The sequence below is a fragment of the Alexandromys fortis genome, unplaced genomic scaffold (assembly GCF_014885135.2).
Source record: "Alexandromys fortis isolate MF-2015 unplaced genomic scaffold, M_Fortis_MF-2015_v1.1 scaffold_69, whole genome shotgun sequence".
In the NCBI taxonomy this organism is placed as follows: Eukaryota; Metazoa; Chordata; class Mammalia; order Rodentia; family Cricetidae; genus Alexandromys; species Alexandromys fortis.
This window is the reverse complement of record NW_026067951.1, coordinates 7,465,371-7,491,047: the sequence shown is the minus strand read 5'-3', so window position 1 is coordinate 7,491,047 and position 25,677 is coordinate 7,465,371. Positions and strand designations below refer to the sequence as shown.

The following is a 25,677-nucleotide window of genomic DNA, read 5'->3' as shown; positions in this document are numbered from 1 at the left end:
TGAAGATGGTTTTTAGGACAAAGTCTTAATCATTTATTACAATATGCAACAATAATATACAATATAAATTATAATATTAATTTTTATTAAGATGAGTCCTGTGCCTATTCTTATAACTAAAAAGCTGCTGAAGTCAAGCCACAAAATTTACATAATATCTCCTAGCATTAAACAGATATAGCTTTATCAAGCAAGAAAAATTTGTAAGTACATTTAATCATATCACTACTCTCCTGACTATTTTATTTTAAAGGGCACTTTTAATAAGTTAGATAAAGAGAGCACATATTGTACTGCACATAAACACACATCAAGATAAACTGTTGCAAACTCGACAGAAATTGTGATAAGGCGAAGAATACTGCCAAAATAACATGCCCCCAAATCAACCTTAGTGAAAAGAAAATGCTGAATTGGGGGGGGGGGATGCAGACAGGCAGCTAGCCATGTGCCTGGTCAGATATTCAAGTCCACGAGCAAATAATAACCTGGGGAGATGAGAGCACTCTGCTACTGTTTCTTTGATGACTTGTTAAATTTTAATTATGCAAGAGTGTGTCATAAGGGGCTGTGTGCTTGTGAGTCCAGTCAAGGGTGTCGGATCCCTTAGAGCTGGGGGCACAGGTAGTTTTAAGCTGCCTGACGTGGTGCCGGGAACTGAACGCAGGCTCTCTGTAAGAGCAGTATATCCTTTTAACCACTTAGTTGCCTCTCCAGCTCCAACATTTGCATCCGTTCCTTCACCAGACCCTGTGCTGCAAAGGAGGCAAACTTGAACTCTTATCCCAACAGACTCTACTAGTTGTAGAGACTTGATTAGCGTAAAGAGATGCTGCACTGGGCATTCTGGCACACGCCTTTAATCCCAACACTCAGGAGGCAGAGGCAGGTGGATCTCTGTGATTTTGAGTCCAGTCTGGTGTACATAATGCATTCTAGAACAGTCAAAGCTACATAATGAGATCCTGCCTTGGGAAAAATATGCTGATAAATGCAGAATTATCTGAGTCAAGACCGATTAACAACACAAACAGAGCATATAAATCAAGCGAAGGTCTACCTTTTTATAAAGGTGATAACCATTTATTAGAAATAAATATTAATGGAGAACCCGGAGAGATGTATATATATACTCACATGTACATATATACACACGTAGATTCATACATATGCAAAAATTACAAAGAAAATAACCTAGGCTACATAGTAAGACCCTTTATCAAAAATAGGGAGGGGGGGAAGAAAATAAAAATAATATGATGTCTAATCTAAGCTTTCCCAATCAAAACAGTGGATTGCATAGCCTCCTTTAATACCCTCCTTACTGTCGCCTATAAAAATATGACCAAATTGCCAGGCGGCGGAGGCACGCGCCTTTAATCGCACACTCAGGAGGCAGAGGCAGGCAGATATCTGAGTTTGAGGCCAGCCTGGTCTACAGAGCAACTTCCAGGACAGGCTCCAAAGGTACAGAGAAATCCTGTCTTGAAACACCAAAATAAAACAAAACAAAAACAGTCCAAATGTCTGTTTGATACCAGCACTTAAAGACTAACTGAGACAGTAATAATACCGGCAATCCTTAGAACACCTAGAAACTTGATTTTTCACCACCTCCTGTACCAAATTGCCCATTTATTCACCAAGATTATAGACACTATGTCTTCATCATCTCATTCCACTGGGCAACACTTACAGACTGTTTTGTGCGGTGTGGTCAGGGGGTAAAAATTCGCTTCACACCAGCCCACAGGGAAGATATCCATGGAATCCATATCCACAATGACCTCTGGAATTGGAGTCTGCAGACCTGCAAAGGGAAGAAAGCAATACAATGGGTACTAAAAGAAACAGAAGGAAGCACACACACACACACACACACACGCACGCACACACACACACGAAAGCATCCCTAAAACTGAGAAATGCATTCCTGAAAATGTTTTTAAAAAATGATAATAGTATAAAGGAAGGCTTGTAGAGTGTGTACTCTTAAGATGGGCACAAATGCTGAAATTACTTAATGGTGAGAATCTGAGATAGTTCAAATAAAATAGGAGTTGGGGGGAAAAAAAGATATAGATTGCCCTAAAAGTGGGGAGGGAAGAAGGATCCTAGGAAAAACTGAATCAGAGCCAGATACGCTCAAAATGGGAGCAGATGTCCCCTTTCCTAAGAGTAGCTATGAAATCAAAGACATGTGGTACAGCTTGTAAGCCACCATGACAGAATTCGTTCCACGCCAAGCAAAGAGTAACTGTCAACGAAATAAAAGCAAACATTACAGCCAAAAGCAACAGCTACAGGGAAACCACTGTTTAGGAACAGACTAGAGATAAGGCAGTTTCCTGAGAGGATGTGCTTGCCTCTCGGCGTGGACTGGAGTGGCTCTTTTTGGTGTATGTATATGTATTTGTGTGTATTCATGTTTGTGTATGTGCGGTTGCATGTGTATGCAAATAGAGGGCACATCATGTGGAGGCAAAAGGCCAACCTCCAGTGTCATTTCTCAGGCCACACATACCTGTAGCCTAGTTTTTAAGATCGGGTTTCTGGCCCTGAGATCCTAAGTAGTTCCATCAGTGAGCCGCAGGAATCCACCTGCCTCCTTGTTCTCATGCTGGGATTAAACGCACACACCATGACACTAGTATTTTTTCCTGGGGATCAAATGAAGATTCTTGACCTTTGTAGTAGATACCTTCCCAACTAAGCGATCTCCCAGGCCCTAGACTTGCTCATCTTTCGGCTCAATTTGTGACCTGCAGGTCCTAACTGAGTCACACTAAATACTTTCCTGTAGGAATATCTTCTGTTTTTTCAGGAGATACGTCTAACTACCACATCCTGTTTCCTAATTACAACTACGGCCTGTGATAAGCCAACACCACAGCTGGGGAATTCTAAGAAAAGACCAGAATGTACAGTGGCAGCTGAAATATCAAGCACACTTGGATATGGAGGGAAAAAAATTGGAACATATTCCACTAGTGAGCAGAAGAAAATTCTACATGAAATCAATAGCAAGGGGAAAAAAGAGCACTTGGAAGATAAACTCTCAAACTAACAATTAACAGGTAAGAAAAGAGATCTATTAACAGCTGGAGACTCTGAACATGCTTTGCCTTGGTGTCCTGACCGATATTTAAGATGAAAAGAATGCTGTAATCCCCACCAGGCAGCCATGTTATTACACCATATCTACTGAATTCGAAATCAGATTCTCCTCTGACCTGCCTGTCCCAACTACCTGTAACTCCAAGAAGCTAAACACCAAGACCCAAACACAAAACAGCCCCAACTCCAGCTGCTAGTTCCATGACTCACAACCCCTTCGGACGCTCTTGGGAAACGGGAGCACATGACTTAATAAATGAGTGTTTTGATTTAATACTAAGTCAACAGACTGATGAATAGAAAACGTGCTGGCAGTAAAGTGCTTGAGCCCCAAAATCCAGGTTTGGGTTTTTACAGCCAGGCAGGGTGGATCCTGTTTGCACTTAGTTTGAGGGAGGCAGAGACAGGCAGATCCCTAAATTCCAGGACAATGAGAGACACTGCTTCAAACGTTAAGGTGGTCAGACCTGAAGAACAATAGTGAAGTTTGTCTTCTGGCCTCCAGATTAACATACAAACACATGCACTTGAATTCTCTCTCTCTCTCTCTCTCTCTCTCTCTCTCTCTCTCTCTCTCTCTCTCTCTCACACACACACACACACACACACACACACACACACACCTCTCTTCATCCTGAAGAGCTCTTGATTCCTAGAGGGTCCAACCAAAAGGGTGTTGAGGATGTTTTCCATATTATAAAATTTTCTCGACTTGGGGTTCATAAAGATAGTATTGGTTTCTAGTGTCACAACCATTTTCCCGAAGGTTAAATTATCCACCAGAAACATCTGCCATTTTTACATTGTGTTTAGCCACATATAAGATTTTCTAGGGTATTCAAAAAAGTACTTCAAAGGGACGGATAGAGTGAACTTGACCGTGTAAGTCCCACCACCCATGTTCTGCTGGCTCAGACATTATGTCATATTAATGCTTGAATATATAAACTTCTGTATAATCATACATTAATATGTTGCTATGGCTGCCTTTACCATGCTTTAGGGTTTTTTCATCGTGTTCCCCACCCAATTACACAAACACTGATGAGCTGAGTGGTGTAAGCCATTTCTATTCCCTCAAGGAACGTACAGTCCTGCTTTTCTTCCACTGTAAATCTTGCCTCTAAGGGCATCTTTGAAATAAGGTAGGATAGCAAAGTGGCTGAGGAGTACGAGTACCTGCCCTGCATGCATGAGACCTAAGTTTGGTTCCTTGGCATCTACATCAAATGCTGAGCACAGCTGTTCATAACTCAGCTCCAGCACAGATGGGGGTAGGGAAGTGAATCCCAAGAGCTTCCTTGCCGAACCAGGCAGCCTGGTCAAAATGGCGCGCTCCAGATTCTGTGAAGGACCACGTCTCAAGGAAATACAGAGGAGAGCAAGGAGAGGAAGGCACCAAAGTCCCTCACAGGCTGTCAGTAAGATGAATGGGAGCAAGTGGAGTGTGTGCGTATCCCACACATACATATGCCACACTGAGGGAGGAGAGAGAAAGAGAGAAAGAGAGAGAGAGAGAGAGAGAGAGAGAGAGAGAGAGAGAGAGAATGAATATACATACTTAAGAAAGCAATATGGGTATCACCCAGAGAATTTTTTTCTGACCCCATCTTTTAAACCCCGTTCTGGATGCTGAGTGGCAAAGGCTTATTTCCTTTGATCGGCCTTATCAATTGCTGTGATAATTGCATAAGTGTACATACATCTGGCCAGAATCCAGATAACCTTTTAAGGGAAAGCTATTATTTCCAAGCCTGGAGACCCAACAGCTTCATAAAATGATGCACATATCCAGGACTCTTTGCTCACTCGTTCAGGTACTGCTGGGATTCTAGAAGCAAACCTAGACGCTTCACCAAAGACGCAAGGCAATATCTGTCGCTTCATATGCAAGCAGAACACGTTGCATGAAATTCTTGAAAAATGAATCAAAATCTTTATGAAAAGAAAATAAAATGCCCTTATAGAGAAGACCTGAGCTCTGCCTCTGTCTAAGCTGCATTTCATCTGTATCACTTTCACTCTCTCAAGCTTGTCTAGAAGAACCATCTTCCCATAGGGAAGCAGAGAGTCCCTCCACGGGAAAGTATTCAAATAATATCAGGTATATTCAAGTGATGGAACGTTCTGCAGCTATTTAAAAACTTAGTGTAATGATCTCCGAGATGTACTGTGGAGTGAGAAAAGACAGGCTGGACCCATGAGTGTAAACACATACGTGATGCTGTTTTCAAGGGGTGAAGACACAGATATTTATGTGTGCATGAAATAAATATGAGAGCAAATATGAAATACTAATGATGGTATCACCTGAAAAAAGACCAACAGTGAGAGTCTAAACCAAGACACTGTGGGTTTTGGGCCATTGTGGATGTTATTTCATACAAACAGCTTGCGCAATCTCCAGAAAAATAACAACACAGCACAGTCAAGAAGCATTTTGTGCATAAAGTTTGTCTTGCCATCAGGTTCAAATCAATAAAATGCAAGTTACCATACAAGAAAATAAAAAGAAACCACTGCTAAAAGAAGAACTTTGTTAGTCCTGAGGCAAATTTACACGCATCTAAATTTGCAGGAATCATGTAGAAAACTTAGAGATGATTTCCCACCTCCTGTACCCTTTGTCCTGCCATCATATGTGCCAAGACTCTGTTTGCCTGTGTGATTGCTAGAACTTTGCCTTGCAGCTCAGTCTAGTCAACGCCGCAGGCTACTTCAGAGACAGTGATCTGTTTAAATGCAGGAACTTTGGGATGACACGGGGGATAGCTTGGCAGGACACTTTAGTGAGGAGCACAGGTATTTTGCTATGTCACTTCCAGCAAGCCACAAGAGAGAGAAAGCACCAGTGAATTAGAGAGTGGAGATGCTACAGGGTACCACAGGCAAGAGGGATGCCGGGGGAAAAAGCCTCAGAGCCAACCATGATACAAGTAATGATTTTCATTTACTTCAGTAATAGAATCGGTACAACCTCTTCATCTTCCTTAAACGCTGGGATTGGGGAAAAGGTAAGCGGTGTTTAAGGGAACAACTTCACTTTGGCTAAAGTTCTTAGTCAAAGTTAAAGGGCACGGCAAGCTTAAGACGGAAAACATAAGACGAGGGAAAAGCAACCAGAACCAGGTGATGGATGGAGCCCTAGCTGTGACCTGCTGTGCTTGTCCCTTTGCAATGCCAAGCAACAAAGGAGCCTTTGGAGCATCTCTTTGTCAGCCTTGGGGTCAAACTCCTAAGGAAGAGAGAACAGAACTGTGGTCAGCAAGGAAGAAAAGATTAAGGTCAGAGGACGTACAAAGTCTGAAAGAAAAAAGTACAAATGGAACTGAGGGAGTGGGGTGTGTGTGTGTGTGACTATATGTACACATGCATGTATACCTGTTTGTGTGTATACATGTGTACATGCATACATATGTGTGATTGTGGATCTGTGAATATGCATACATGCATATGTGTACATGCTCATACATATGTCTGTACACATAGAGAGAAACACACTCCACAGGGAAGACATTCATAGTTTTTCCCACAGGCCAGCTATTTTCCATGAGTTTAGTCCATAATAATCCTGAAAACAAGGCGCTTTTCCCACAATTCTGAACAATGCTAAAAAACACGGACTTCTCTATCCCTTTTTCAAGACATGTAATCTGAGGTAGAGAAGAGAAGCAGCAGCAGCGAGTCTGTGTGCAAAGATGTGAGACTTACACCTGGCACTTGAGAAGGGATCATTTCCTATTTTCATTTTATTAGGGGTGGCACATCAAGCTCCTTCTCTTGTGAAGGCCCCAATCTTATTAGTGGAATTACTATGGTTACCACACAAGCAGAAAGGTCAGGCCAGGCTCTGCAGGCTGGTGGCAACAGGTGCAGGTTCATCAAGAGTCACTCTCATCCCAATGACAGAATCTGAAGTGTCCCCTCCCTCAACACACATGATTCCTCTGCAAAGTTTTCAAGAGAGGTGTCCCCAGTCTGTCATTAACAGCAAAATATCCTCGGTTCCACTTAGAGCCAGCCTGAGCCCCCACAAACCTGACTGTCCAAGTATCAGCTTCCGGAGCAACACAAATCTTACAACCTCTTCCCCGAAAGATCATGCCTTAGGACCAGCTTTTTCAAATACCTAAAAGCTATTATGATTGCTCTCATGGTCTGATCTATGTCAGTGCCTTCTCCAAAATACACACAGTCCATACTTCCTTACAGAGCTGTGCGAGCTGCCCAGGCTGGCTTAAAAGAGAATTATTTCATATTTGTACTTGCCTTTACTGTATTTGTGCAGTGTTTGTAAATGTTTATTAACTACCGGCTTTCCCACAAATGATGGAAATGCATAAGATGCTGTTTTCTGCACTGTCTACTAAAATAGGAGGTGGCTCAAACAGGTCTCTCAGAACCAAAGCTACCTGGCCAGTCTGACTAACTAGTGTGGATGGTGACTTAGTGTTCATATGAAGCACCTAGAAATGGGGCTTGAATATGCAGGTTCCGGGCCCAGTTCCCAGGGACTTGGAAGTATAAGATCTTGGCAGGGCTGCAGATATGTGGACTCTTGTTGACTATGATATAGACACAGGGTGTCAATTTTTAGCTTTCCCTGGGCTGTGCTAAATGAACTCTCTTGGGCACACATCGTTAGTGGTGCACACCCTACACACCACAGGATGCAAGAGCATCCATAGACTTACTTTCTTGACCTTTAATTTAAATGGCCTGTTCTTTATAACATCAGCGATTCTAGGTCTGTTTAGATAAGACTTCAGGACCAACCTCAGTCTATCTGCTTCAATACTTCACTAAGGACTAGGTACCTGGGATCAAACACAGAAAAGGGAATGACCAAAGATCAGCGAGGGTTCTGCTCCTTTAGCCCCGTAAAGTAGTGTTATAGTCAAGAAATTACAGTGATAAAATCAAGAGCATCATCAAGTCTTCAAATCAAGATCAAGGCCACCAAGCCCTGGACTTTAGAATACACAATGCAGGGCAGAGCTATTGGCTAGAAGAAATGCAAATATAGGTTATTTTCCCCCACGATTCCATCTGTATCTGTACCTGATCCCTTCTCTCTCACTTATACATGGGTATCATTTAACAGAATACTTTTCATGGATCCCCTGGCCATCTCTGTCCTCAGCACCTTCTCCTGCAGATCTTGCAGCATTTCCAATTAATGACAAGTTGTAAATGTGGCACAGTGACTTGCGAATCTAATAAATGTGCCACTCCAGACTGTGATCCAAAAATTACTTATCATCTCTTCCAGCAGAAACCAGAAACAAAATTACTGGGGAACTATGATGGTCACATATTCTAGTTTTAGCCAGTAAAATTGCGGTTTATGTCACGGGAGATGCTTCCAAGAAAAATCAAACCCAGACAGATTTGATATGCCCTAGTACCTCTATGTTTCTCCTACCAGCAATGCTGAGATGGTACCTAAAGGTAGAGCATCCATTCTGTGATCAGGAGGACAAATGCCACCAGCAAAGCTGCCAGAGAGAGGCCTGATGACTGAAGAGAATGCTCATTCTGACTTCCCCACATCAACAATACCTAGCGACGTCCAGATTGTAGCTGCTTGGGTTAAAGACTGACTAACAAATAATTCCATGAAAGAAAATAAGCGGCAGGGATAAAACGAAGAAGTATCACATCTAGATATTTGGGAATAAGGAGTGTTACTCTGACAACTCAAGTTTTAACTCTGAATAATCTTGAGCTCTCGCATTTTAATAATCTTGCCGATGAAGTGGCCAGGTTTGTGAAGATCAAAGAGACAAGATAGGGCTAAGGAGATGAATTCCCCAGCAAAGTGCTTGCCATACAAGCACAAGACAAGGACCAGACAAGGACCACACAGACAAAGATACAGACTCACCACTCACAGAAATGGTAGCTGGGCTTGTAGATTTGCCTGTAATCCTGACACATTGGCAGAGGAAGCAAGGGAGCTCCTCTGGCTAACTATCCGAGCTGAATCAGCAACTCTGGGTTCAAGTGAGAGACCCTGCCTCAGTATGTATGGTGGAGAGCAAAACAGCATCAATCTCCAGTCCCCACGTGCAACTGTGCACACACACATACATATGTCCATACACACAAATCCGCACCCAAAACATGTGGACATACATACATGCACACTGCTACATGTATGCAGCCAAAAAAGGACAAAAGAGCAAATCTTTATGGAATAGGATATAAGCAGAAAAGCAAATCCTGCACCAAACTATTTTCAGATAAATACTGTAGGACTACCCAGATGGGGCTTATAGGAAGTTCATAGAGACAGTTAGAACAGCAGTGCCGAGGGCTGTAGTGAAATCCGTGGGAGTTTACGTAATGGGTAACCAAATTTCCATCTGAAGATAAGAAAGTTCTGGAAATGGATACTGGTGAGGTTGTGCAGTGATGTTCATTAATTTAACACCGTCTGCCCAGACACTTTAAAAGTTTCTTGTATTAGTCACTGAAAATGTGAGCTGAGTACCACTGGGTCTCCCACAAAACGTGCAATAAAGTTCTACACATGGGTATACAGGTAGACAACCCTTAATCCACAGAGCCCCAACACAAAACGATGTAAAATGCAAACCTTTCAGAGTGCCGTTAGGACATTTCATGAAGAAGTTACCCAGGAGGCAGTTTGGTTATTTTGTATAGTCTATTAAAAATAGCACATAAAGTTACTTTCAGATCCTCCCTTTTCTCTCTCCCTCTCCCCACCCCCCCTCAGAGATGTGATGTGATTTCACATTTTGATATGAATCCCACACACAAGCAAATATTTAAACTCCTAAAGATTTCTGCTCTCAAGCATTTTGGATAGGGACTGGCAACTTATACATCATCACGCATCCAAAAGAAAGGTTGATGAGAAAGAGGGTGAGACGAGAGAGGCAGCAGAAGGCAACACAATGATCTGACTCCACTTAAGGACAAAAGAGCCATGAAACCATGGACAATACCAGGCCACATCTGCTGCACAAGAAAGTGACCTGGGGTAAGGTTCACCCATTTGTGAGATGGCCGATTGGTGAGTACGCAGTCCAGCTCACAGCTGCAATGCTGGAAACATGGCAACAGACAGTGGGGGCTGTCTATGGAGCGCGTTCCTAGCTTCAGATAGGATTCCCTACACTGGAATAACGAGATGAGAGCAAGCAGAGCAGGGTTCATCGTGAGACGCTCAGCCCTGTCTTGTCTCCCTTCAAGTCTTGTGAGAATTAGAATCTTTTGCCAGTGTGAACTGAAAATATTACATTAATCTCATACACTTTATTCATTGATTTCTTTTTAACAAAAGACCTTCTAAAGATACTTAAAGAATGATCCGGCTTCTGAAGGAGTCAAATATTAACTAGAAATGATCATTTTAATTACCTAAAAGTGGTCAATCAAGCATGCACCGAAAAGACTTCAAACTGATTTAATGCATTCAAATAACTAATAAAATTGTTTTAAAGACTTTTATAAATCCAAAGTGTCAAATAAATGGCCTGTAATCAGAATAATCATTACCCTATAAAGTAATTTAATAGCCGCAAAGTGACCATAATGAAGCGCTACCATTTTATCCCCAGGACTGAGGACAGGGATGCTGTGTGTAGATAAAATTATAAAATGAAGAGAAATCAGTGCCACTGAGTTGTTACTTTAGAAGGTAAAACGACCTCTAAGCTCAACGTCTAAACAAAACAAAACTAAAATAAAATTCAAGCAAAACCCAAGAAGATGGTCTGGAATTTAATATATGTTGTGGGCATGTGTGTGACAGGGGTGTGGGTAGTGTGTGTACACACACACCTTAGCGCAATCCCACACATGTGTGTAGACATAAGACACACATAAGCACACTCCCACGCACATGTATATGCACATATAGAGGCCAAAGGGCAGGGTACGGTAGCTTACTTAATCGCTATCCATCATACGTTGAGACAGGGTCTCTCCACTGAACCTGGAGCTCAGCAATACAGCTAGACTGGCTAACTGGAGTGCCCCGGGATCCACCTCTCTCCTCTTTCCCAGCCCTGATATGACAGGGACACTCCGTAGCAACTATTTACACAGGCACTCAGCATCCAAATGTTGGTTCTCACACTTTCACAGCCAATATCTTTTAAGTAAAGAAATAGGTGCATGCCTTTAACCAATAATGCCAAATAACACTCAACAGTCATTAGAAAATATTCGACCAATTGTTTAGAAGCACTTTAAAAAATAGATCTGGAAAATGGATATTCTTTTTTGAATTTTTGCTTTCTAGCTTTCATTATTACATGAAGCACTGAAAAAAAATATAAGACTGGACATGAGGTGGAATTTTTTTTCCCAATAAAACCCAAAATTTGTATATCAAGAAGATCAGAAAAACAACAAAAAATATGGCTGAAAAATATTAAATATGCATTAAATGTTGCTCATCACTCTCCTTCAAGAAGCAGGAAGTTGCAGCATCTAGTGAATTAAGCAACCGAAAATGTCAAGAGCAGTGGAAATGAACCGCAGGCAGATATTAATGGCTTAGCTGCTTTCTCCAGCTATAAAAATCAGGACATTCTTACTGCTGTTTGTGTTAGGTAATTAACAGCTGCAAAGTACACTGAAAGGAGAAACTGCTAAATAAATAATGACTGCCACAGAATCTCAACCATAACGTGTTAAATAATAAAGAGGAAACATGGGCTTCCAACGTCACTGTTTCTGTTTCGCAGTTAAGGCAGAGTCTCATTAGTGTAGCTCAACACACACGGTCAGAAGTCAAGTCGGGGATGAGAGGCCACGGGGGTGATCTTGTGTCTCCAATGCAACTGACCTGTGTCTACAAGTAGCAGCCAAACCAAAGGTGTCCCCTTTGTGACTGTAAAGTGTCACTGTTTTGCCTGTGACTTTGTTTTGATTGCTTCCAAGCAGAAGCCATTCACTAGGAATCCACAAGGCAAACCCCGTTCTCAGAATGTCACTTAATTCAGATGGATTTTGATGCCTAAACTACACAATGTTTACATCATTATCTGGAACTTAGTGACACAATGACATCTAAGATGACCGCGTTACACGTCTTCCAGTCTACTTGACTATAATGTTTATGAGACTATGAACTAATCTGAAAACCTGGCATGCTGTTTTCAGGTTTGCTTCCAAATGTGATAAGGATCACATGATATTAGTAGCAATTCAAGCCCTTTCTTCCGCACATTCTTTTCCAGTAGTGTAATTTGAATTAGAATGTCGATGTAAAGAGCACAGACCCCAGCTTCTAGAATGGTTTGAGAAGAATTAGGAGGTGTGGCCTTGTTGAAAGTGTATTCCGGGGAGTAGGCTTTGAGGTCTCAAAAGACTCTTGCCATTTCCGCTGTTCCCTCATGACTGTAGGTCAAGGTGTGACCCTCTCAGTGGTCCCTGCTGTAGGCTTTATACCATAATCATGGACTCCAACCCTCTGATGTCACAAGCTCAATTAAATGTCATCTTTTTATAAATTGCCTTGGTCACAGTGTTTTAATCACAATAATAGAAAAGTAACTAGGACACATTGTGACAGGAACATGTCATAAGATGTAAACTAACCATACACCAGGAAATCTTGAAGTCTTTTATAATCTTCTCTATTCTTACAGTTTTGTATATGCATCAAACATCGGAGTTCTGTCATTATGTTATGAAAATATTGGAAATCCTTAGAGATTAAATCTACTTTAATTACTCTTAATTCAAAATGCGACACACGGAAGACACAATGTTGTACTTAAATCTAAAACGTTCTATTCACAAAATACATTACACTGTGAATTTTCTTCATATTCTAAAATAAACTATCTGTAAAAAACTGTCTCAACATCACTGAAGGAAAAAAAAAACTTAAATGTATTTGGAGAGAGACGCCATCCTCCAGTTAGCATTTAAGGAAAAATGAAACATCTACAGAAGAAAACAAAATGAAGGGTATTGCCCACATTAAAATGCAAATCTATCATTTTATTCTCATAATGACCAAGACCTCAAATACCATTTTCAGTGACTCATATTAATTTAATTGCAACATTAGCTTTTATAATCATAGATGTAAAAAGACCAGTGTGTTCCAAACATAATTATCTTCCAGCATCTCATTTCATGAAATTATTAGTTATGATGAGCGTCTCGGAATGAATTTGTATTTGATTAGTTTCACTTATTTAAGAGCACTGAATAATTTAAGATCTGTTTAAACAGAAAAGTAACAAGAGGGGCATTTATGAGAGAGCTGAATCTTCCTGTACCCCATCCTCTGGAGAGGACCCCCCCCAAGTATTCCTGAACAGCAGTTGACTATACATACCTTCTAGATGGAGCCATAACAATCGCCCCTTCACACTGACCACAGAGGCCACACACAGCTCTCCTGGATTCCTGGGGTTCACAGCTTCAAGCTTCATGTTCTTTGTGAAGCCCCGATTGAATGCCGCCTGAAAGAACAAGAGAAGTAGGCCTAAGCCAACAGCTTGCAGAGGCAGAGAACGGGTGACTACAGAACTGGCCAGCGAAGACAGTAGACACAATTGCATCTTATTGCTGGTACAGACAGGCTTGTTTTCCCCACTGCTCATGAGCAAAGGGCCATACATTCTTTACTGCAAAGATCAGGAATCAGAACTGTGCTTAACACACAGTGGGCACCTGTGACGTTTTGCTAATGTTTGACAGTACGGACACATTCTGTCTCTAATAGAACCTCAATTCTATGGGCTTTCTAAAACACATCAGTTCTCTACTCTTCTATATTCCTTGCTAAAATCATACCTAGGGTGTTAAATAAGGCAGATGGAGTATCCATCTGGTATCATTTTCTTTTAAAGGACATTTAAAGGATGCCCTTTCACTTATAGCATGGGTCTGGTGGTGACAAATTCCTTAGATTTCATTTATTTGAAATTGTCTTTATTTTCTTACTACTTATTTGCCTTTACTTTTCTAATTAACTTAAAAATTTATATATGCTAGGCACTGGGAAATACAGAAAGGTAGCTCAGTCAGTAAAGTACTTGCCATGTAAGCAAGAGGACCCAAATTCAATCCCCAGAATGAATGGTAAAAAAAAAAAAAATTCAGGGTGTGGTGGCTCTTACTTGTAATCCCAGCATTGAGGAGATAAATAGATCCCTGAAGCTTCCTAGCCAGTCAGCCTGCTCCCCTTGGAGAGCTTCAGATGGACCACGGCTGAGAAATGACATCCAAGGTTGTCCTCAGGCCTGTACATACACTCATACACAAGTACTAGAATCTCATACACACACACACTCACACTCACACACAAAGCATGCACATAGCAAATACACATAGCAAAATCCACTGTTTATGTTGCCCTGGTTGGTCTACAAAGATAAAGCTGTTGGACTAGTGCACACAACCATATCATCCACAACTACAGTCATGACACAGAACAGCCCCTTCACTACCTCCTCCAAACATCCTTGCACGAGCCCTGTGCAAGTCCGTAGCACTCAGCTCCTGGTGGCCAGCAATCTGGCTTTTGTTTCTGTAATTCCACATATTTATTTTATATTATCACTAGAGAGAATCACATTCTATGAGACCTTGTGAGCCTGTCTTCCTTCACTTAGCTGATGGGCAGCTTTAAAAGTCAACTTGCCACCGTCTACAATGAACTGGAAAGAGAGTCCTCAGTGAGAAACTATTCAGATCAGGTTGAGGGAGAGCATGGGTGTGGGAACTGTCCTGATTACTGGCTCAGAGGGAAGACGTATCCCGAATGTGAGTGGCAACATTTCGTGGGCTCGATCATAAACTGTAGAAGAGGACAACCAATAAAGAACATGGGAAGGGAATGTTTTTCTTTGTTCTAAATTGTACATGTAAAGTGGCCAGCCTCGAGTCCCTGCCTTGACTTCCCTACTTCCATGGACTGTAAGCTAGAATCTTTCTCCTAAGCAGCTTTTAGTCATGATCTTTTATTGTAGTGACAGAAATGAAACCAGGACACAACAGAATGCATTTGAGGATCATTCCCACAGGAATTATATGTAGTTTGTTCTATGAGTAGTCAATGCACACCACAATTTATCAAATTTATCAATACATTTGCTGGTTACGGGACACTGAACTACTTCCACAACTTAGTTATTACAAATGTAGCTGCAGGTACACATTTTTTGTGTGTTCAGAAGTACATGAAACCGTTCAGGTTACCTTAACAAAATGCAACAGACTAAGTGGCCAGAACAACCAAAATTAGTTTTCTCCAAGTCCTAGAAGCTGAGATTGCAATATCAAGCTGTCATCGGGCTGGTTCCTGCTGAGGTCACTTTCTGTAACTTACAGACGGCTGTGTGAAGCCTGTGTCAGGCCATGGTCATCCCTCTAGTCTTTCAATAAGTACACAGGTGACATGGGATTAAGACTTCATCTTTTCGTAATTGTTTCTTTAGCTATTGTCACTCCAAACACCATCATATTTTGAGGGGTTCAGATGAGATCACATGAATGGGGGAATGGGAAACAAGCTTAAACCTTCGTAAGAAATTTTCACTTCTCTAGAAACAGAGTTGTAGGGTGATACAGGAAACGGGTATTAAGCCTTTTCCGGTATTTGGCTTGCAAAGCAGTCTCCCCATTTCTGCATTCCCACGCGTGTGAATAGTGGCTATAACTCCCCAGGAGCGTCAGCATGACTGGTGTTCTAAACTTCAGCTGCTCTAATAGATACCTTCAAATTCATTTTCAATAGAGACCTAGTGGGTCTTTGTTTGGCTGATGTTGCTGTGATAAAAAATATTCCGAGAAAAAGGCGACTCAGGAAAGAAAGGATTTGTTTTAACTCAATTCCAGCACATGGTCCATTATATCTGGGAAGACAAGGCAGTAGCAACTTCAAAGAGTTGATTACATTGTGTCCACAGTTAAAGCAGAGGGACTGAATGTGTGTGTGTGTGTGTGTGTGTGTGTGTGTGTGTGTGTGTGTGTGTGCGTGTATTTTCCCCTGCTTACTTTCTCCACTCAGTCCAGGACCCACACCACGGGAATGACACTGTTCACAGGAAGCTGGGTCTCCCCACATCAGTTAAGGCAACCAAGGCACCCTCCTCCCATTGGCCAACCCTATGCAGAAAACCCATCACTGAGACCCTCTTCCCAGGCGACTCTAGATGGAAGACATGTTGACAATGAGAACTAGCCATCACCCATCACACTAGAGTAGTCTCCTCACAAGCCCTGTACACTGTGCTTCCTGTTTCTTCATCATCTGCATCCTCTATGGGAGGTGGCTGTCTGTCTTCACCTTCCTTCAGTCACTTCTTCTAGGTCTCCAATCTCACAGGAGATTGCTCCTTAAGATTCACTTGTCTTCTTTATTCCTCCTTGCCATTTTTTCTTTCCTGTACCTCCTCTGTACCTCCTCGAATCTCCACATTTGAGGCCAGTAGCTCTCATTTTCATTCTGCTATTACACTGACGAATTCATTTCATGCATACACCATTCTCAACGCTAGAGCTTCTAGCCTCGGCAGCTTTTATGTCCCATGTTTAAGTCCACAACAAGGATGCTTTCCTTTACACCCGATGTGATCAAATTCCAGGGTGTATGGGAAACAGGCAGAGAACTAAAGAATCAGTATTGCCAATAAGACCCTAAGGGGCGCTATAGCTGCTGGTGTGGGCATCACACAGTGAGAACCATACCTTCCATTACTGGGTTTCAGTACAGTAAGGGTCATGCAATGTTTGTCTGCCAATTCCAGCATCTGAATCATGCTGGGTTTTTCTTTGCTTTTCTTCTTCCTTTTCTCCTTTCTCTGATGGAATACAGTCTTCCTGGCTTTTTTATGCTTTAGCTGAAACATGCATGAACTAAAAGCGACGACACAGAAACTCTGAATTGTGCTATATTCCCACAAGGCTATGCATGGGGCTTTTGCCTTTGTTTCTGTTTTCAGTCTTAGCAACCCATCTTCTTGGCTGACTTTGAACTACACCCTCTGTCTCTTTAGAAGCAACTTAAAGGCTCACTCTGTCTTCTCTCCTCACCGAGGTTAACTGCAGACTTCCTGGGACATAGATGATTCAAGCGTCTACCAACAATGCAGATGGCATTTATGGGACAGGATTCTGGACTTTGTCTACCTGCTTCTCCACTGTCGGAAACTTCTAGTATTTGTGTCAGTCTGGACTCTAGATACTGACTTATCAGGGCAGAGAGCCCCACACCGCATTGCCAGTTGTCTCATATGGCTTAGGCCGTCTTCATACTGTGACTATAGACATGAACATTGTCCATGGTCCTTCTTCCAGCTGCTTGCCCCACCCCCCAAACATGCCTGGGTGTTTCTATTCATGCTCCACAACTCTTGTGTGAGTGTTTCTGATACCCAGTCTGGAGTTAAGTAGCTATGTCTAGGAAGATCAATTCAGTCCGAGTTTTCTCGGTGCTATCAGCAAACCTCACTCCAAATATTACTCTCAAATAAATGTGACTTTCCCCAAACAGTAGCTACTATAAACTGCAATCAAATATGCTAGAGTACTATAAAAACATAGCCACTCTGAAACATATAAACTCATCTCCACAGATTCCTCAAACCAATAAAAGACCGTACCGTTATGTGACTCTTATGGGGATAGAAATCAGAGTCATTTAGATTTAAGTGTCTTTTTATAAAAGCAGTTGAAAAGGCAATTGTATCCTTATGTAATCAGAACAAAAATTATGTCCTGCATGCTTAAAAACAGCCAATTTGCTCCTTCCCCGCACGTTTCTCTGGAAACAAGAAGCCGGGCTGTTTACACTGGACTCTTTCTTTTCTTTAATGGTCCCCGCTGCACACAAGTCACCCTCCCTCATTCACACAATTACATATGAATCCTCTTTCTGATGGCACAGCTGGATGGCTGTGTGGAGAACCTTGAAGTTAAAAAGCATTTTATCTCACTTAATAAGGAAAAGCTCCCACCACATAACCTCCTTTCATTTCCTCCCGTTGCTGGAGGGTAATTTATAAAAGATCAATAACAAAACTGTTACCTCTGCGTTTCCTTTACTAAGCATTTGGCTATGTCAATCCATCCTATAACCAACTCTGATTGTTAAAACATCCCCAGGGAAATGTCTTCCACGCAGCCAGTTCCACACTGCTCTCCTCTCGTGCACATGAGATGCGTGATTAAAAAATGAATTCATAATAAGCATTCCGTTTAAAGAGCACTTGTAGCAAGCTAACAAATTCAGCCGAGTCCCAGTATGCAATGCATATGCCAGCAGGCAGACAGCTCTCCTGTCTATTAAATAAATGGGGAGCCAGAAACAAAAGCAGTTCTAATGAATACACCAGCAAATTCATTAAGCCAGATTTAATCTCGGTGACTGAATCCTGGAAGCTCCAAAGACAACCTGGTATGTGGGTAATTGCTCCAGAGCGAAATGCCATGTAGACACTCCTGGATAAAAGGAAAATGTCAGAGGGCCAGTGAGATGGCTCGGAAGGGAAAAGTGATGGCCAGAAAAGCGTAAGGACCCGAGTTCAGATCCTCAACACCCACGGAAAAAGCCGTGAGCAGCGGCATGAGTAATGCCAGCCCTGGAGAGGGGGAGACAGATTTCTGGGGCTTGCTGGCCAGTCATTCTAGCAGAAATCAGAGAGAGAGATACTGCTGGAAATAGATAAATAGATAGACAAACAGACATACAGACAGACAGACATATAAGTAGTTAGGGTGGGGAGTGAATGAGAAAGACACCTAACATTAACCTCTGGGCTCCCTCCACGCCCAGTCTCTCGCTCTCTTATGGACCTATGCTGCCACGGGAAGAATACACTCTAAAAATGGAGCCAAGGAGTGATGTGAAAATTTTGTCTCCAAAGCTAGAATCAGGGGAAGAATAGTTCTCTTGTGGGGTAGAATGCACAACCTTGAACAGGTTTTGGGGCATCACAGGTTATTCCCCTAGTCCTTCATGAAAGACAGGACAGTAAATTCTGAGACAGTGACATCAACATAGTACAAAGTCATGTGGCGCTGGCCTTAATAAGCCTCAAGGGGTTCAGGAACACAGTAGTACCTGTCCCCATCACAGAGTTTAAAACACACCCCCATAGTGTTAGCTGTTGCAGAGAAACTGCTCCTATTGCTAATGTCAGTAACCGAAACATCCTCTAGCCAAAAGAGTCCTTAATTCCAACTCCGTGCTGATGCTCCCTGTATTTAGGGGTACATATGAACCCAGTAATCAACCTACTGCATGTTTCATCACCTCAGTGTGACTTATGCTCAGACAAGCTTCTCTGAAGCCATGCTTTCCTTTCTTGCCCTATGAACTCTGATATCTTTGAGACACAAACATCCTTGGGGGGCGGGGGGAGCAGTCAGTAGCTCTGGGAACACAGGGTCAGAAGCAAATGCTATGCGCTATGCAGGATGGGAGCTGCAGGTCTCAATCAAAAGGGGTGCGTCATTTCTTCTCAGCGCACGCAATTTACTTCCCTAAGTACTGGTACACTGAACACATTTGGGGACACACGCTTTATTTTTAACACAGAGAGAATAGTTCACATCCCTCGCTACAGTCTCCACAGCTGATGAAACTTAAAAGCACAATTTTGCCGCCGCTTCGCCAGGCTTTACCACTTCTTGCTACTGAGCAAGTTCATTTATCTACTTCTAGTTTGTGTCACTAAAATACTGCTACAATAACAACAATGTAATGTTTAAAGTGAGCCCATCACGAAGCCGCTCAGCCAGCATCTTACTAGGAACAAAAGCACTTCCCTATCTATCTATCTATCTATCTATCTATCTATCTATCTATCTATGCACCGAAAACAAGATTTCTTGCATTCTGGACTAGCTGCAAACTCACTATATAGCAGAGAATGGTCTTGAACCTCTAATCTTCCTGTCTTTACCTACAAAGTGCTGTGATTACAGGCATGCATTCACTACCACACACAGCTTATTCAGTGCTGGGAATTGATCCATTCACCCTAAGCAAGTATTCTACCACAAAACCACATTCCCAGCCTAGGATCACACACTTTAATAAACTTTAGGAGCAAAGCATATCTGATCCTTGCCTCTTCCAAAAGCAGGAACTAAACTCCAGGATGTTGGTGCTACTGGCATTTGTTAACCAGTTTATCAGAGCTGCCTGGTATCATTCACACAGCATGAAATGCAACCTGTCAAACCCATGATGGTTCTGGGATCCTGCTGCACAAAGGTGGTACTCCATGCTTGATTACCAAATAGGAGGAAAAAAAAACCCAAAACTCTCCAAATGCACAGGGCACATAGTGTCTACAACTTCAAATGGGAAGAAACGGAAAGTGTCTTACATTTCTGAAGCAGAAGGGCGGTGCTTCTTCTGCCCCATGCTGCTTGTGATAGTCTGCCCAGTCAAAGTCCTGGCTCGAGTAACCTGTGAAGGAAGAAACACATGCAGTCTTAGCTGAGCTGGAAACCAGAACAGCAATCAGCCTGGATCAGTATCTTGAGAAAATAATAAGAAACTTAAGCTTCGAACCAAAGAGGGAAGTCTTCACAAGTTTCACGGCTCTGAGCTTCCTTGATGAAGAAGTGGAACGTTTAAGTGGAAAGTGCTCAATGCAGGGAAGGGGGGTAGGTGTGCTGTCTAGCATAGGCTTACCTGGGACCTGAAACCCGGGAAAGGAAGGTGGTACCAACCGTCTGCCTTAGAGAGACTCCTGATAATGAGGAGATTTGCTACTCAGAACAGCTGAGAGAGAATGTGACAGACAGACAGACACACACACACACACACACACACACACACACATAATGTGTATATTCATCTTGGAAACATTATAAGATATTGGGGGAGATGAGAGCATCTGGATCCTAAATGAGAAAGGCCTAGCTGGGTAGAATCGCCCCTCCTCATACACACACGGTGCAGTCACCTTGATGTGTGGACCTGAAAGGATGCCTGTCTGTGTTTGTTTTACTTTTCTTAGGAGGAATGAACAAGCAAACACACAGCCCGACTCCAATGGTGGTAGTATCACTGGTAACGCCACCTAGTGCCCTCTCTTTGTCTGTTCAAGTTCCCATAAAATAAGGGCTTAAGAGACTTCTGAACCATGTTTTAGACACAAGTGCCCCACCTCTCTCTCCTCTCTCTCTCTCTCTCTCTCTCTCTCTCTCTCTCTCTCTCTCTCTCTCTCTCTCTCTCTTTCTCTCTCTCTCTCTCTCTCGAGGAGGGGAAGGAGGACAGGAGAAAGAAGCCACATGGGGGAAGTTCTGAGCATTTCAATCAAAGGCAGCACACTTGTGTCTCAAGCCCCTTCCAGAATCCTCTATCCCAAAGCCTCCCACCAGAGAGGACCAGGTCTGCCAGCTCTCTGTTCTGAGTCAGCAGGGTAGTACCAAGGCCATTTACACTCCGGCTTCCTTCCTTTCTTAGGGGCGCTTTGCCACCCCAAACTCTACTTCTCTAATTGCTCTCCATTCTGCATTTATACATGAAAACTCACTCTCCTCTGCTGTTTCTCCTCCCCGCCAGGGCTTCACATACTAAAAACAATGCCTGCCAGCTCAGAATAAGAAGCTGATACAGCTATTGTCCGCATTTGCTTCCTTATAGAATCTCTTCTCGGTGATTCTGCTATGTCCTTGGCTAATTCTCTTTACTGAATAAAAAAGTTGACGAGAGAGGCTTGAGAGCACTTGCTGCTCTTCCGGAGAACCGAAGGAGGTGCCCAGCACCTACTCCGAGCCTCTCAGTACCTCCAGCTCCAGAGGACCCCAGGCTCTCTCTGGCTTCCAGTTATCACCACAGGATTGTACATACGCACAACGCTGAAAATGAAAACTTTGGGAGATTATGGTGCAAGTACCTGGAAAATCCAAAATGAATGAATGGCAAAATGTTTTCATGCCTGTTTGAGATGGTGGATACTCATGAAGGAATATGTATGTGTCTAAAGGGCAGAGAACAGCGTTTGCTATTGTTTCTTAGTGCAATCTAGGTTTGGTTTTGTTTAAGAGGGGAGTGCCCAGTGGCCTGGAACTCACCAAGCAGCCTTTGCTGGATGGCCAAAGAGCCCTCGTGGATTTGCCTGATTCTGCCTCCGCAGTGCTGGGTTTGGACACAAGTCACACCATACCTGGTTCCTCTACGTGGGTCCTAGAGACCGAAAACTTTGGTCCTCCTGTGTGAGAGGCAACCACTTTACCGACTGAGCCAGTGGTACAAAGTATTTTCTGATATCCATGCAATTGTATGAACTGTGTTTGGGTGTTCTTTGTGGTTCATATCTGCTCAGATCAAATCTTCTGACGTAGACGTCACCCCCTGTTGTTACATACAGATGTTTAGCTGGGTTTTCTACAACCACTTTCTGATGGGCTGCAAAGTGTCACACAGTGCCATCTTGGACCTGCAGTCAGTCCTTCTATACATCCAGAATGCAACAGTGTCCGTGGGGAAGCCATTTCTAATCTAATAATTTCTAGATACAATCAAGTCTTGCTGGGCTTCGTCTAAGCAGCAATTAATTATCTTGACCCTAAAACTCACTCATTTACTTGAAAATTGGAATGGCTTAGACTTCTCCTCCCCCTTTCTCTTAGGAACTGTTATTCATGCCGTCATTTAAAAATTCTTTTCCTTTGGGCTGATAATGAGCTCTTTTTGTTAGGCAGTTTTGAGACAGCTCAGAAAATAAGTACTACATAAAAAAACAAATTGCCATGGATTGTATAATAGAGACAACAGGGGTCAATTACTCTCATTCATCAACAAAGACAGAACAAGAAGTACTGAGGCTTAAGCACAGCCAAGAAAACACGGTTTAAACCAGGAGGGAGGAGGAAAAAAAACAGCAAAGAGGAGGGGAAAAAATAAAGAGGAACTAAAACGCCTTAAACGATTACAATTCAAACAAAGTCACCTACGGAGACTGTGTGAATGATAGTCATTAAAGGACGTTAAGCCTTCCTTACCATTTGAAGACGTTCCAAACAGCGCGGGTGCAAGGGAGAAAAGGCTGATGACCCATTTTCTTGTGATACAAATGAACAGACATCAAGCAGCTCTGCTAGCAGCCATTAAGTGTGGCTGTGAAAATGGGCAATGCCTTTGAAAACATACAGTATAAAGAGCTATGCCCTTTGACACCATTTCATTTCTAGGAACTTATCCCATAAAAATGACCCCTCCAACAAAAAAAATGGGTTACATATTAAAAATGTGCGGCAAGTTATGAAACTTGGGGAAGGCAGAAATAATTTTCCATTAACAGAAAATAACATGAGATTTACCCAAGACATGGTTATGCATGGTTAGAGGGGGGAAAAATCATGAGAAAATATTTGCTATGGCCTTAGCTCAAAAGACTAACCGCCAACATGGACTCACTAGAGTTATACAAAGAACAGAAAAATTAAGAGAAATAACTGTTTTGAACTCGTGGCAAATGTCTATAACCTCTTTTTCCTTTCCAAGCTTTCACTCATGACTGGGAAAGGGCTTCTGGAGCAAACAATTTGGTAGCCTAGCATCTTTGTTCAAGCATCATACATAGTCAGATCATGTGTCAATCAACAAAGGTCCTGTACAACTTGTGACACACGCCATTGAGTGACTCCTGCCCTCAGCTTCACCAATTCAGAATTTATCCAAGTACAGAGTCTCTGAGTGAGGCCTCACTCTGGTGCAAAGAGGAGAGTCAGGACTGCTCAAGGCAGTGGCCTTGTGCCCTTGCCTGTGTGCAGAATGGGTTATCAGAAAAGTTTAAGTATGATTTTAGTCTTAGGAAGCAAACACACAAGAATAAAAGCCCCTCTTTCTTGGAGCCTGAAACATACCATCATAATCAAAAATAAGAAACTAGCAAAAGGATATCATGCTTGTCCTCCACAAGCTGGACAAGAAGAAGACTAAAAGATGCCCACATTCTGAAGCCAGTGGGAAACAAGACCTTTAGTGCTCTTCTGCGGAGAGTAGGATGCACAGCACTATGGCGGGTGCCAGCTTGTTAGACTGCCAGTCTTCTAGGATATGCTCAGCCTCCATCCTAGACATTTCTTCCTTTGCCCACAAAATAAGAGTAACCTGACCCTATGCATGCTGGGTGTGAGGTGCTGTCCTTAACACTGGAGTTAGAGAAGTAAAGCAAACTGACAAAAGCTTCCCTTTATGTGGCCCAGATTTCACTGGCAATGACAGAGATGGTACCAATCTGAAAAGTCAGCTGTGCTGGAAAGATGACTTGGCCAGTAAAGGGCTTGCTTTATAAGCATGAAGACCCGAGTTCCATCTCTAGAACCTACGTTTTTAAAAATGAAAGGAAGGGGGAGAGGGGGGGTAGGGAGGGAGGGAGGGAGGGAGGGGGAGGGGAGCGAGGGAAGGGAAGTCAAGTGTGGTGGTGTACAAGATATTGTCATCCTAGAACTGAGGAAGAAGACCCAGCTCTTTGGGGAAAGGGGAGTGTAGTGTAGGTCCTGAATGGAAAAGGATCTGTGAGCCCAAAAACCCAGGTGTGAATTCGAACATCAGTAAACAGAACGGTAAGGCTGGCATGGAATAAGCTGGTGAGAACCGAATTCTAATGGTACAGTTGTAACAGAAAAGAAAACACATACAAAGCAATTCTACGGTAGAGTATGAGAGGACTGTGCTCATACATCATACACAAACTCAACTGAAAACAACGAATGGGAGCGGTGAAAAGTACTGAACTAGTCACCTACACCTCCCAGGACTCCGTCCACGGTCATTTAACACAGCGGCCACTGTCCCTTCCCATCAGAGCTCTGCTTTCTATTGATGGAATCTGCAGAAAAGCAAGGGGAAGAGGGAGGCAAGAGGAGGGGAATCAGGGTCGGTTTGGCATGAGAACTAGTCAGAGTGCTGCTTCTTGTAGAAAAAGACTAGGCTGGGAAGCATTTAGTAAGAGGGCACTGTGGGCCAATTAACATACTTTTCCGCATAAATGCAAAACCAACACGCTATTTTGAACTACGTTGGGAGACACAGATTTCTCCAAAAATAGACTCCAATATCATATAAATATCAAGTGTTGACAGGGAAAAAAATGAACACTTTAAAAATCTTAAAGAATGAGTCAGTACGTGCAGTAGGATTAAAACCCAGTGCCATTGTTCTTGACTTCTCAGTAGTCCTCATTGTCCGCTATGTTCAGCGAGTCCGGTTTTATCCCATGCTCTTTCAGACCCAGGCCAGCTGGCCTTGGTGAGTTCCCGATAGAACATCCCCATTGTCTCAGTGTGTGGGTGCACCCCTCGGGGTCCTGAGTTCCTTGCTTGTGCTCTCTCTCCTTCTGCTCCTGATTTGGACCTTGGGATTTCAGTCCAGTGCTCCAATGTGGGTCTCTGTCTCTGTCTCCTTTCATCGCCTGATGAAGGTTAATATCCAGGAGGATGTCTATATGTTTTTCTTTGGGTTCACCTTCTTATTTAGCTTCTCTATGGCTTCATGGGAGCCTAGGTTGTTTGGATGCTCACCTTACTAGACCTGGAAGAAGGTGGGAGGTCCTTGGACTTCCCACAGGGCAGGGAACCCTGACTGCTCTTTGG

At 42.7% G+C, this 25,677-nt stretch overlaps 1 protein-coding gene across 5 annotated transcripts in view; it reads right to left on the bottom strand.

Moving 5' to 3' along the window:
- Nucleotides 1–25,677, bottom strand: part of Sfmbt2 (Scm like with four mbt domains 2) — a 179,815-nt gene that overhangs the window by 43,081 nt on the left and 111,057 nt on the right. For all 5 annotated transcript variants that reach the window (XM_050150485.1, XM_050150484.1, XM_050150482.1 and 2 more), the window contains 3 exons: nucleotides 20,454–20,536; nucleotides 13,448–13,574; nucleotides 1,697–1,810 (listed from right to left, as the gene is read on the bottom strand). In XM_050150485.1, coding sequence (XP_050006442.1) covers nucleotides 1,697–1,810; nucleotides 13,448–13,574; nucleotides 20,454–20,536 — 324 coding nt within the window. The remainder of the gene's footprint in view (nucleotides 1–1,696; nucleotides 1,811–13,447; nucleotides 13,575–20,453; nucleotides 20,537–25,677) is intronic.